This window comes from Lepus europaeus, chromosome 10 (assembly GCF_033115175.1).
Source record: "Lepus europaeus isolate LE1 chromosome 10, mLepTim1.pri, whole genome shotgun sequence".
NCBI lineage: Eukaryota > Metazoa > Chordata > Mammalia > Lagomorpha > Leporidae > Lepus > Lepus europaeus.
Genome location: NC_084836.1, coordinates 6,337,416 through 6,351,158, shown reverse-complemented (window position 1 = coordinate 6,351,158; position 13,743 = coordinate 6,337,416). Strand labels below are relative to the sequence as shown.

The 13,743-nt window shown below is 60.6% G+C and overlaps 1 protein-coding gene across 1 annotated transcript; it reads right to left on the bottom strand.

Moving 5' to 3' along the window:
• Positions 1-1,492: 1,492 nt before the first annotated feature.
• On the bottom strand, positions 1,493-9,420 carry TOB2 (transducer of ERBB2, 2). Its single transcript, XM_062202781.1, has 2 exons — positions 8,972-9,420; positions 1,493-5,036 (listed from the first exon to the last, which is right to left on the bottom strand). Exon 2 carries the CDS (start codon positions 4,958-4,960, stop codon positions 3,923-3,925), a length of 1,038 nt encoding a protein of 345 aa, XP_062058765.1. The 5' UTR covers positions 4,961-5,036; positions 8,972-9,420; the 3' UTR covers positions 1,493-3,922.
• Positions 9,421-13,743: the final 4,323 nt, after the last annotated feature.

Sequence of the window (13,743 nt, the reverse complement as noted above, 5' to 3'; positions counted from 1 at the left end):
GCCTGCACTCCCGTGAGGGATGCCTGGGATGCTAGAGTTGCGAGCAGCAGCCTAACCTGCTGCATCACGAGGCTGGCCCCAGTGTTCTCACTTTGCCCCCGCACGCCTCCCACTCTACCTCTGCAGAGCCGGCGAGCGTTTGGTGAGCGATGGCGGCAGGGATGTGAGACTGAATCACTTCTGTGTCCGTGTTATGGAGAATTTGGGCAGTGGTTCAAATCTGCGCCGACCACACCTTCAAGCCAAAGGGACTGTCTGGGAAGGAGTGGCTGGCACCCGTGCGGGGCCTCACCTGGGCCCTGCAGCTCTGAGTGTGACAGGAAGAGGACGCAGGCAACTGTGGCACCTGCTGTCAGGACCTGTGTTTATATGAACAGAAACCAGAGGGCGGGGTGAGGGCCCCCGGCCCCGCCCTGAGGCCCACGGCTGGGAGGGCAGCCTGTATGCAGGGACAGGCCGGCTTCTCCCCATCGGGACACATGGAAGTCAGATGCCAGGAAGTGACCTTGCATCTGTAGGCCAGGGTTGCTCTTGGCTGGGGCCTCCCTCTGCTCTGTGGAGGGGAATGGCCCATGGAGGGACCCTCTCCCAAAGCTGGATGCCTGGCCTGAGCTTCTAGGCCCAGTCCACACATTTGGGTGTTGACCCCTTGGGAAAATGGTGCCTGTCCCAGAAGACCTGCACGCCCCCTGCCCCAACCTCGGGGAGGACAAGAGGTGGCACGCAGCCCTGCTGCCCCTCCCTCTTCCACAGCAGTTAACAACGGGCATCAGCTTTGAGACCGAGCTCTGTCCAGCAGCCAGACCCTGCTCTGCGTCACTGGACAAATAAACGACAAACTTGGACTTGAGTCAGAATCTCAGCTGCATCCCTTACTGGTTTTGTGACTTTAGGCAAAGATCTCCCTTGGAGCCCACTTCTAGTGCTCTGCTTCCGGTCTGGCTGCACCACCTCCTCGCCACGGGCAGTTACCAAGCCCCAGAACCTGCGTCCGGTGTGGCAGAGGCCCCGTGGTTAACAGGCACACTGAAGAGGCACCTGCCTATCCTGGGTAGGATGACCAGTCTGTTCTTTCTTCTTTTGTTAAAGATTTTTTTTTTTTTTTTAATTTGAAAGAAGCCAGAGTTAGAGAATCTTCCATTTGCTGGTTCATTTCCCCAGATGGTCACAACGGTCAGGGCTGGGCCAAGCCACAGGCAGGAGCTCCCCCTGTGTCTCCCGCGTGGGTGCAGGGACCCAAGCACTTGGACCATTTTCCACTGCGTTCCCAGGCACATTAGCAGGGAGCTGGATCAGAAGTGGAGCAGCTGGGACAGGAAGCTGTGCCCACATGGGACACCGGCACTGCAGGCGGTGGGCAGCTTTAGTGGCTACGCCACAGCACCAGCACCACCAATCAGCTCTTGTAGCTTACAGGGTTGGGTCACTCTCACCCTCTCCACCCCGAAAGGGATCCCAGAATCAAAATAAGCCAGGAGCCAGCAGAGAGCTATTATATATCATGCTTTTAATACAAACTTAAAAAAATCTGGAACAATATAAACTGTACAGATTTGATCAATCTTTTTGTTTTGTTTTTAAACTAAATCTCTAAACACACCAATGTCCCATTCCAAAATATTGCACAACATCCTGAATACAAAACACTTGATTGTATTCCTCCTCCTTCACTAAAGAAAAAAGTCCATCGCCCGCCCGCCCCACCCCTCTCCGCTTGCCTCAGTGTCCCCTGCCCGTCCCTAGGGAGAAAACCAGAGACTCCAGCTCCCCGCGTGGAGAAACATTCTGTGAGCTGATCCTGGGGAAGGGGTGGGCAGAGGCCGGGAAGGGGAGAAAAAGGTTTTATTCTCCTCTTTTTTTATTTTAAAGTTTGTTTTTCCTGAAAAAATATCTGTTTCTCTCCTCTTTTTAAGAAAAAATCTTGAAAAGAAAAAAATTACGTTTCTTACGTTAGAAATATACATATATTATATATACCTCTTACATTTTACAAATGTAGCAAATTATTCAATACAAACAGACACCAAAAAATGTAAAAAATAAAAAAAAAGTTTTCCTATGAAACCAGGTAAATTAGTGCAGATTTTTTTTGTTTTCTTAAAAAAAATAAAATTGAAGCAAAAATGCCTAGATTTCAGAGCAGACAGACTGACCCAGGCTCAGGAGCCCAGCGCCGGAGTCACGCTCCTGAACACTCGGTTTCCTCCTCTCAAGGAGGGAGGGGCTGGTCTCCCCCCACCACGTGGCAGAAACCAGCAGCCTGGTGTGGGTGGCACCTGTGTGCACTAGCGTGGGAGGAGGGCTGGCAGGGGCATAAGGCAGCATCCAACCTTTCCCAGGGAGGCCATCTGCCTGGGCCTGTCACTGTGTGTGAGCTGAGGACAAGGGAGAGGGTGGCCCCGACGGGGCTGGCCCTGAGAGCTGTGGGGGACAGATGGTGCGGGCTGAGAAGCCAGGGCCCTGCCCTGTGGGGGGAGGTAGAGCTGGTGCCCACTGCAAGGACAGGAGGCTGGCAGTGCCTGTCTGGGCCGGATCCACTCACAGCAGCCTCACTCGCTTGGGGCCCCTGGGAGGATGGAGTGGGGTGGGTGGCAGGGGCTTTGGAGCTTAAGTGCCCCCTCTGCCAGTGTTGTGGCATGGAAGCTGGCCCCCAGGGCTGGGGCAGAGGCAGGGAGCGAGCTCTGCTTTAACCCAGACACGCTGGCTCCTCACGGCATCGGGTCCAGCGGGCTGGGGCAGGTGGTGAGACGCTCTCAGGCAGGCGGGGGCACAACTGTCCTAAACTAACATCTCCAACCCAAAGACCAGAGGTCTCCCCCAGGCTCAGGCTGCACGCCCCCTGCCTGCAGGGCGGGGACCCAGGTCACACAGCAGGAGGGTCCGAGTCCAGGACTTCCCTAGGCATCAGTGGCTTGGGCATTCCCTCTGCCCTTCAGAGCTAACTTTTTTTGGTCAAAACAAAAGTGCAGATCCCTCCGAAGTCTGGAAACCAGTTCCTTCTGCAGCTTTCCCCCTGGGAGTGGCGCAGGCTCAGCTGGAGCTGCCCTACAAGAGGACTGATGACCCGTCCCAGCCCAGTCCCCACCCCCTACATAAGTAAGCACTTGCTACAACCCAGACCACACCCAGAGGGGAAGCTTCACATGGCTTGAATCCTTTAAAACAGGAGAGCAAACCATGTGACGTACACACGTGTAGACCCCACCTCCCTACTCACAACCACAGGCCCAGAAGAAGGGGCTGCGTGACAGGCCACACACACCAACGGCGGGGTCTCCGCGGCCGGGAGGGGCCGGCAGTGGGGAGAGATGAAAGAACTCAAGCAACGTGCTGACCTCCCTGCAGTCAGGACGTCAGCTCTGGGGAGGCGTCAGGCGGGCCGGGCGGCGGGGGACCAAGGGCTGGGTCAGATCTATTTGTGTGGCAGCGCCTGAGAAACCTGCTGAGGTTGGATGACACTGGGTGACAGGCAGTGACACGGCCGCACCCTCCCCACTCTGGGGAAGGCCAGGCCAGCTGCAGCTCCTCCTCCCCTGTGAGCTGGGACACACCAACCCACAGAGTGTGGGGGGAGGGGCTGGAGCAGCGATGCACCCCCGACCCTTCTCAGCACAGGAAGCCAGTAATCAAAGTTGTGACATAGAAAACTACATATAAAAAAAAAAAAGAAAAAAAAAAGAAACCCCAAACCAACCCAATAAATCAGAGGCGGGCAGGAAAACAGGTGGGGGGAGGTGGGCTAACAGGACCTGGTGCTCTGGGAGCCCCTCCCACTCCGTGCCTGGGCTCCGTCTCTTCTCCAGAAGTGAGTGAGAAGATCAGAAATCTTTTTGTACATTTTTCTTTTCCTCTTTTTTTGGCCTTTCCTTCTCTTTCTCTTGTCCACGGTCTTGGTGCGCCTGCCCTGGGGGCGGGCCGGGGGTCAGTTGGCCAGCACGACGGGCTGGAAGGGCTGGCTGGGGTACTGCATGGTGCTCAGGTTGTAGCTGAGGCCCTCCACGAAGGGGGTCTTCTCCAGGAAGAGGCTGTTGGTGCCACCGCCAAACACCTGGGCCATGTCAAAGCTGCTGCTGTTGCAGGTGCCGGCCCCGCTGCCGCCAAAGGGGGCTGGGGCACCACTGCCCTGGCCGTCGGCCCCATCAAAGAAGAGGCTGGGCGAGCCACCGCCGTTATACACGAACTCCTTGGCGTTGGGAGAGAGCTGGGACTGCGGGGCCGGGCTGGCCGTGAGGAAGTTCAGTGAATGCACAGACAGAGAGAGGCCCTTGTGCTTCAGCAGGTTGCTGGTGGGCGAGCGGGCCATGCGGGGCTGCTGCTGGGGGGGCTGCTGGCCGCCTGCCCCACTGCCGGCCACGGCCGCCCCACTCGCCGCCCCGCCACCCTTCTTCATCTTGGTGGAGCCAAATTTGGTAGCAGCGAAGGAGGCGGTGGTAAAGGTGATGGGCTGGGCCGAACGGGGAATGAAGGTCGGGCTGGGCGACTGGCCGAAGGCCGGCGACGGCGAGTTGGACAGGGAGCTGTCCTGGCTGCCGATGGGCACGAACACCTGGGCGTCGGGGTTGAAGCTGCTCTTGATCTCCTTGTCGAGCTCTGGGGCGCCGCCGCACTCACTGTCATCCAGGTACAACACCTTCACGGTGCCCTTCTCGCCGATCTGGTAGGACACCTCGAAAGGGTCGATCCAGACGCTCAGCTCCTCAGGCACGTTGGCCCGCACGTCCTCCACCGCCAGGCCACTCCGCTTGGCAGCCAGCTCTACCACGGGGTCCACCATCTCCCCAATGTGGACGCAGCGGAAGCCAGAGCCCTTCAGTGGCTTGTCAGGGTACCAGTGGCCTTCATACTTCCTTTTCAAAAGCCGTTCCAGCTCCTCCCCAAACAGGTCTGCCCGGCGGCGGGGCAGCTTGTTGTACAAGTAGGAGATGATGAAGTTCAGGGCCACTTTGATCTCCAGCTGCATGGTCCTCTCCTAGGCAGAGAATCAGCTCAGGGCACTGGCACGAGACAGAGTGGGCAGCCTGGGGCTCCAGATGGCTCTGGGAATTGAGAAAAGAGAGGGGCATGAGGAGAAACGCAGTCAGACAGCGCGACCAGCAGCCAAGGACAGACAGAGCACCAGGCCTGCGTTCCCAGACCCGGGTCAGCGTGACTGTGGACAAGCTCCTTTCTCCTGAGCCCTGGTTTCCTCGTCGGTAACAGAGTCTATCATGAAGGTCGAGGCCGCAGACATGAGGTCACTATGACGTCAGGAAAACCAACCCTAACCCAGCTGCAGAATGGAGGCCCTCGCTGCCTGCAATGGCTCAGTGGAGTCCTGTCCCCAAACTGTCACAGACCAAGACAACAGTTTAAAATTCTAGCTGTCCTCCTTAAATGGGGAGCGATACAGGTCACCGAGCAGGAAGGAGCAGTGCCAGCCGCACTGGGGGCTTGGCCGCCGTCACATCCATCTGTCACCCTGGGCCCGGGGGGTGCACATTTCCTGCCTCAGCCTGGTTTGCAGAACTGATCTAAGAATTCCGCCAGGGCCTCCAAGGATGGCAACAAGAACACAACCCCCAGGACAGCCCAGGCCCTGTCACAATCAGAGACGCGGGCCAACAAGGGCCCTGCTGAAGGAGGCCGCCCAGGGAAGCAGGGCCCTGGAGGCCAGCAGGGTGAGGGCGGCGCTGGCGGGGCCCGAGGGTATCAAGGGTGTAGGTGATGAGGACGGGCAGAGGAGAGAAATTTTCCATCACCCTGAGGCCTCCAGCTGGGGCCCCGTCACCACTCTGCCTCCCAGGGACCGTCTGGCCACCTGTCCCCAGCAACGGGTCAGGCTGATCAAGTGTTTGGAAATCCCTGGAGAGGAGGCAGCCCAAGAAAAACACTCAGATTGTTATTTTGGGATTCTCTCACAGCCGGACCCCGCTGGGGTCAGGAGGTCTACTGGCGAGGCCGGGGGCTCCCGTCCCAGGAACACCACCTGCAACGTCTCAGAGCCATGTCCTGCTGGGAGAAACTGAACCCCGCCCCAGGGCTGTGCCTCTGGGCAACGCTGTGCTGCTGAGCTCAGCATGGGACAAGACTGATCCTGACCGAGAGCCGCGAAGGACTCGGGCTGAGTGTTGATTAAAATCCCTCTGGTTCCAGGGGCTAAACGGAGGCTGGAGGCTCTCGCACAGTGCCCTGGGTCCACGGCTCCTGGGGACGTTCTCAGCACCGACTCCTCGGAAAAAGGCTTTCTGGGGACACACACAGCAGCTGCCCAACGTTCAGGCTAGGCCGGAGGAAAGCCAGAAGCACCAGGCCTGCCCGCCATCCCGAGCTCTCCACAGAACACTCAGAATGCAGGGAGCCACGCTTTCCCCCTCGTCCCCGCCTCCAACACCGGACTGCTCTTCAAATTCTCCCAGTGTCTCCTCATGATGAAGACAGGTACGTCCAGGGTCCTCTTAGGTTCAGAAAGATGTAAGAAGAAAAGTAAACCCAACAAAATCCTCCCCACCTGAGGAGGGACCCACGGCCAGAGGCCAAGCCAGCTACGCGGCCCAGAAGGCTCCCCTCAAGAACAGAGGTGTGAAAAGGCTCACAGCTCGGAGGAGACCGGGAAGCCCCAAGTGAGCTGGCGCCAGTTCCCCAACGCGGGGCTGGAGTCAAAGAGCCTGTTTCCAAAAAGGAAAGCAGAGGTGAAGTCAACAGGTGACACTCTTCCCACGGGGCCATATGGCTCCCCCAGACCAGGTGCACCTGTCCCAGACACTGCCCCAAACCTACCTCCCAGTAAACGGCCCCTGAGCGGTTCAGTCTCAAGTGAGAGCATTTAAAACGCAGGTCAAAGGCACTGGGAGGTGACAGCACTCCGGCCGGCCCCGCCCACTCGCCACTTTCTGCAGCCTAAGCAACACCAGTTCACACCTCAGCGAAGCAGGAAGTCCGGATGCCACCTCTGGCCGGCGATGGCTGCGGGCGGGGCCTCACAACGCGCCAGACGCCCAGAAAGAGGTTTCCTGCCCCATCAGCTCAGGCTCTAATCTTGACTTCAAGAAGCTTACGGGGCAGGGGATTAAAGCACGGATGCTGTCCCGTCTCTGGCTGGAGACGGGCGTGGCCACTCGACCGGGCTGTGCTGAGTGGCAAGTTCAGGACCAGCTCCCTTCCGTGGGAAGAACCCGCAGGCCGCCGCTGACTCGGGCGAAGTGCAACTTCTAACTACACCTGAGGTCTCGCCCTCCCTCCCTCCCAACAGCTGGGCCTGGACCCCGGCCCTGTTCTGACTCGTGCTTAGAATTAAGCTCTTAGGAGAAAGACAAAGACAGAGCGGGGCGCGGCGCCTGATGCGGGAGGAGGGAACTTCGGGCGACAGCTGTGTCTGCAAGGGGCCGGGCAGCGCTGAGGCCATCCATCGGGCCCCTGCGCCCACAGAAACACCCAGGCGCCTCCAAGCCTTAATACTCAAGGCGTCCTGTCAACAGGCACCGCCGGGCTCCAATAAGCGGGCGTGGGAAAGGGGTGTCCTCAGATGTCACGGGCTGGGTGGACGCAGGGCCCCCAACGCCGCCGGGAGAGCGAGCGCGGAGCTCGGGCCCACCCCGCCGGCCGCGGCACTCGTGCGACCGACCGCACCACCCGGCCGGAGCCTCACAGAGCCGCTCCCAAACGCAGGCCCGGTAACACTGTCCGACTACAACGCTCCTTCCGCCTTCACAGGCCTCCTTCTAGCTCCCCCCGAAGCCGGACAGACTCGACTCAACCCACACAGGGCGGGGAGGCTGGCAGCCGGGCACGCTCTGCACTCTGGGAACTGTAGTCCGCGAGCGCCCCCGGCCCAGGCGGAACCAAGTGACCTACTTTCTCTACACACTACACTTCCCGGGGCACACTGCGAGGGCCCAGCCGGCCAACCACGCATGCCCAGCGAGGGGACCTGGCCGAGGGTCGGGGAGCCGAGGAAAAGTTTCCGACGCACATGCGCGCTGGGGTGGAGGACGCCCCCTCCCACCGCCCAATTTCCTATAAATCCTACCCACAAGGCCTACTCTCCGCCTCCCAGCACTCCACCATGTTCGTCTGGGCTGCCCGAGAGGCTCAACTTCCCCCCGCGGCCCGGGCCGCTGAATTAGCGATCTGCGTCTACTGGTTTTCTTCTGGGGCCAGCGGCGCCCCGGCCCCCGCCAACCTGCCTCCGTCCGGTTTAGGGCCCGGCGAGCGGGGGTCGCGGACCGCACAGCCCCTTCTACTCCATCGCCTGGCGGCCGGCGCAGGGCGCGCGGAATTAGACCCAAGCAGCCCCGACTCGGGCTCGGGCCCGGAGCCGGGCAGGCGAGGCCCAGCCGCCCCTCCGAAAGCCGGCGCCGGGGTGCGAGGGTCCCCCGCGGGGCCCGCGCCCCTCACCCCGCCGCCCACACAGGCAGGTGCCCGGGGGAGCCAGGGGACGTCTGCTGCGGGGACAGCAGGCGCGGGCTCCGCCTCCCTCCCCGGGCTGCCGGTCAAGGGCACGGTCCGTGCCCCGACGGCAGGGCCCTCCCGCCCAGCACCCCGCCGAGCCCCGGCGGAGGCCACAGCCCGGCTTCCCCGAGAACACGGCGGAGGATAAGGACCTGGGCCCCGCGGCGCGGACCGGCGCCCAGCACCCGGCCGCCGCCCCTCGGGCTGCCCTCTGCCCATCACCGCCCCTGCCCGCTCGCGAGGCCTGGACCCCCTCCTCCCTCGGCTATTTCACGGAGGTGGAGGTGCGCTGCTCCGGGGAACGAGCTGGGCCCCGGAGAACGGGGGGAAGGCGCCCCGTCCCCGGGGGAGCCCCTGGCACCCCAGGCTCGGAGACGGGGAACGAGGTGCGGGGGTCCCGGAGGGGAGGCAGGAGACGGACAGCGCCGGCCGGGGGGGAGGGGGCGGCCGCGACGTGGAGCGGGGCGGGGTGGGGAGCGGCCCGGCCGGCCGGGTCTCGGGGAGGGTCCCCGGGGGCCCGCACGACCCCCACCCACTCACTCACTCGGGTCTCGGCGGCGGCGGGGCGGCTGCTCCCTCCAGGGTGGTCCTGAGTGCGGGGCGGAGGTCGCGCTGCTTTCTCGGGGGCCGCCGGGCCGGGCTCAGAGGTGGCTTTTTCGTCGTTACGGTTTTTTTTTTTTTTTTTTGGGGGGGGAGGCAATGAGAGGGTTCGGGTTATGACTGTTAATAATAAATCTTTCAGTGTTTCGGAGGGCGGGCGGGCCGGAGGATGGCTGGCGTTCGCGGCGGAGGACGGTCCGGGCTGTGGCCGACGGGCGGTGCTGCCCTTCCGGCCCCCGCGTCGCCCGAGCCGCTCGCTGGTCTCCGCCGACGACCCGCACCGTCCCGCGCCCCGGCCCGAAGTGAGCAAAGTCAATGAAAAGTTTCACCCTTAGCAACCCTGCGCACGGATCCCGCTTCCCCACCCCTGCGTGATGCGTCCCTCCGCCCTGCAGGGGCGGGGCCGGCCGGGACTACTTCTCGGCACGCGCCTGCGCGGAACCCCTCGCGAGGCCCGAGGCGGGCGGCGCCCCGCGGGCTGCCCGTGGCCGTGGCCGTGGCCGTGGCGTCCCAGCGCCGAGCCGCGGCCCCCTGGTTCATGCCCCCAAGCCCCCTCTGAGCGCGTGCTCGGCACGGCGGCCGTGCCCCCAGGCGCACGGAGACCCCCGTGAGGGGAGTCCCGGCCCCGCACCTGCCGCCGGTGCTCGGTTCGCGGCCCCCGCCCCAGCTTGGCCGGTGGGGGAGCTGAGGGGAGGACACGAGCTCCGGGGGGACCCGGGTCTGGGGCGGCGGGGGGCTAGCGCCGCCTCCACACCGACGCCCCTTGGGAGGCCCGAGCCGGAGCCGCGTTTCTTCCGGCGACAGCCCGGCCGCCTGTGCGGGGCCCCGGGCTTGGACATCCGAGGGCCCGGGACTGGACAGACAATGCGGGCTCGGGCGCCCTGGCTCGGCCTCGGCCACGCACCCCTCTCCCAGGCTGGGGGCCTGGGGGGCGTGGGTGAGGTCACAGGCGGCCCGGACCGCCCGTGGGACGCTTCTCCCCCGGCTGTCCGGCTGTCCTCTCCAACCCCTGCGATCCGTCCCGGTTCAGGGGTGGCGGCCCCTGGGAGTCTCCGGCGAGGACCAGTCTGCACTTTTGCCCGCGGCCACTTGTTTTCGGCAAAGGGCAGAGGGCACCGGGGCGTGGGGGCCTGGGCGCGCAGCGGAGGAACGAGCCGAGGGGCCCCATCCCCCACGCCCCGCGTGTCCCAGCTCCACGGGCACCTCCAGGGACTACTTGCCTCGTGCGTCAGCCAGCGGCCGCGCGTCATACACACGCCCCCTCCACCTTGCCCTGGATCCCCGCCTCTCCGCCCCCCGCCGCCGGCCCGCTCCACCCGGGCGGGGAGACTCGGGCCCAGCCCGGTGGTGCCAAGGCACTGAAAGCTAAAAATACACCCGGCCTGTTAGCAACAGCCTTCCTATTGGTCAGGAAGCAGGGAGGGGTGGCTTCTGATTGGGCTGTGGAAACGGCAGTGTGCGCTTGCGCAGTTTGGGCGCGGCCGAGCATGCTGGTATTTGTAGTCGCTGTCCAGACCGCGGACGCTGGCGGGTTCGCATCCCAGTTCTGCCACCTCCCGTGTGACCGTAACTTAAGGCAGCAAATCTTTCGTATTGCCAGACCTCGTTTTCCTTGTCTCTGAAATGGACATCCCGTGGAGTGTAAATGCCCTGTCTGTGGATTCAGCCTGGCTCAAAGAATTTGCCCTTCTTGGCTGGACGGTGACCGTCCTGGACGGCTTGCAGCCCCGTGTGCACCTCCCGGGGGGATGCCCTCCAGACAGGCGGCGGCGAAGGTGAGGGCCAGCCCCGCCCCGCCGTCCCCGGGCTGTCCCCGGGCTGTCCCCGGCCCCTCTGAGTTTCTGCGCGCGTGTGCTCTTGTTCTGGTCCGGCAACAGAGCCCCCGATCCAGCCTGCTTGACAAACGGGGGCCCCGGATAAGGTGTCAGCGTGTGAGCCGGAAAACGACCAGAGGAGAGGAAAGAGGCAACCGCCCTTCCGAGTAGCCGGCGACGGCTTTTCTCACGTGGCCGGGAGAGCCGGCCGCGTCTGGTCCGCTGGAAGTGTGGTTGCATTGGGCTGGGGGCTGGGGGCTGGACTCCCGCCCAGGCGCTCCAGGGCCCCCAGAGGGTGACAGGAAGCCGGTGGCCCCAGGTGTTGGGTGCCCTGACCAGTCTGGCGGGACCTGATCGGCCCCCATGAACTCATCACTCCGCGCGCACACGCACACGCACACGCGCGCACCCCGGGGTGAGAAGTTTGATTTCTTTGAAGTTATCCGAGAAATCACTTTCTTAATGTGGCTCTTCGTCCGCTGTTCAGCTGGGCAGAAGCAGCAGCAGCCGCCATGGCAGCTGGCTTGGGAGAAGAGAGACCGGCAGCTGAAGGCAAATGGGCTTGCTGTTCATCCCCAAGGCTGGGTTATGGGAGACAAGGTGAACCTGTGTTTTGCTGAGACACGAACACGCAGCATCTAAAGACAGAGGCATTTTAGCCTTGGACGCTTAGGGATAGCCAGGCTCACCGAGCCCGGGACTGGACCTGAATAACTGGGAAAAGATGGAAATAGTGGCAGGTTGTTTGTTTGTTTGTTTGTTTTTTTAAGGCAGGAAAATTCCAACCAAGGCAAAGAACCTTCTAAGTCTATTCCTTGGCTTCAAACTACTTTTAAAAACCTACAATTCAGAACAGACTGATACACAGTTGCTCTGACATTTAGTGGGTTCAGTTCAATTCCCCGGGAAGTTAATTTTCTTAATTTAGAAACTTCTAATCGGCATGGCAGGCCAAGGTCCACATCTGGTGGGTGTATTTTCTTGGCATATATTGACATAGAAAGAATGAGTTGCCAGTATTTAAAAATTAGGGTATCACACAAAAATATCTTACGTTGCCACATGTCCTAACTTCAAAATGTCTGGCACCACTGGGCATTCAAGCTCACAGCAGGTGTCTCGAGTTGAATAGCAGCTTCTTTAGTCGGGGCCTGTGCCATCTGGGTCCCCCAGGCCCCCACCACTCCTGAGAGGGCCGCACACCACTCGGGCTTTCCTTCTGACCCCTCCCCTCTCCATCATTTATATCACTCGCTGAACAGGCAAAAGGAGCCCAGGCCAAGGATCTTGTGCTCCAGTTCATTGTGTTCCCCCCTGCACCTCCCTCCCTCCCCTCCTTCTTCTTCTACTGATTTATTTTATTTGAAAGGTAGAGTTACAGAGAAAGAGGGAGAGGAACTTCCATCTGCTAGGTCACTCCCCAAACGGCCACAATGTATAGGGCTGGGCCAGGAGGAAGCCAGGAGTCAGGAACTCCCTCCGGGTCACCCACAGGGGTGGCAGGGGCCTAAGTACTTGGGCCATCTTCTGCTGTTTCCCTGGGAGCATTAGCAGGAAAGCTGAATCAGAAGTGGAGCAGCTGGGACTCATGGGATGCTGGCCTTGCTGGCCTTAACCTGCTAAGCCTCCATGCCAGCTCCAAGTTCATTGTTTGTAAACTCTGTGTTGTCAATCATTCCTACAGTCATAAAACCACCTGATTTAATGGATTTCAACCAGAAACTTTATTTTATTTTTTTATTTATTTATTTTTTATTTATTTTTTATTTTTTATTTTTTTATTTTTTTGACAGGCAGAGTGGACAGTGAGAGAGAGAGAGAGACAGAGAGAAAGGTCTTCCTTGGCCGTTGGTTCACCCTCCAATGGCCGCCGCGGTAAGCGCGCTGCGGCCGGCGCACCGCGCTGATCCGATGGCAGGAGCCAGGTGCTTCTCCTGGTCTCCCATGGGGTGCAGGGCCCAAGGACTTGGGCCATCCTCCACTGCACTCCCAGGCCACAGCAGAGAGCTGGCCTGGAAGGGGGGCAACCGGGACAGGATCGGTGTCCCGACCCGGTGTGCCGGCGCCGCAAGGCAGAGGATTAGCCTAGTGAGCCGCGGTGCTGGCCCAGAAACTTTATTTTTTAAACTTTTTTTTTTTTTTTTTATTGAAAAGGAAGGAGAGAAACAGATATCTTCCATCTTCTGGTTCATTCCCCAAAAGGTCACAATAGCCAGGTCTGGGCCAGGCCAACAGGAGCCAGGAATTCCATCCATGTTTCCCACGTGGGTACTAGGGGCCCAAGTGCCTGAGCCATCTTCTGCTGCTTTCCCAGCACGTTAGTAGGGATCTGGATCAAAAGTGGAGGAGCTAGGACTCAAACCAGCACTCCAGTTTGGGACACTAGAGTGGCGAGCAGCAGTTCAACCTGCTGGGTCGCAACACTGGCCCCTCGACCACAGACTTTGAAATGCAGTGAGGGGCCTGCACTGTGGCGTAGTGGGTAAAGCTGCCGCCTGCAGTGCCGGCATCCCATATGGGTGCCAGTTTGAGACCCGGATGCTCCACTTCCCATCCAGCTCTCTGCTATGGCCTGGGAAAGCAGTAGAGGATGGCCCAAGTCCTTGGACCCCTGTACCTGCATGGGAGACCCGGAGGAAGTGCCTGGCTCCTGGCTTCGGGTCAGCGCAGCTCTGGCCATAGCGGCTATCTGGGGAGTGAACGAGCGGATGGAAGACTCTCTCTCTCTCTCTCTCTCTCTCTCTCTCTCTGTGTGTGTGTAACCCTTTCAAGTAAAATAAATAAATCTTTAAAAAAAAAAAAGCAGTGAAAATGTCAGAGTGCAATATTCACAGTAAACACTGTTCCACGGACCTTTTGTATATCTATAAATGAGACACAAAATAATGCAAGTGAGGGAAAC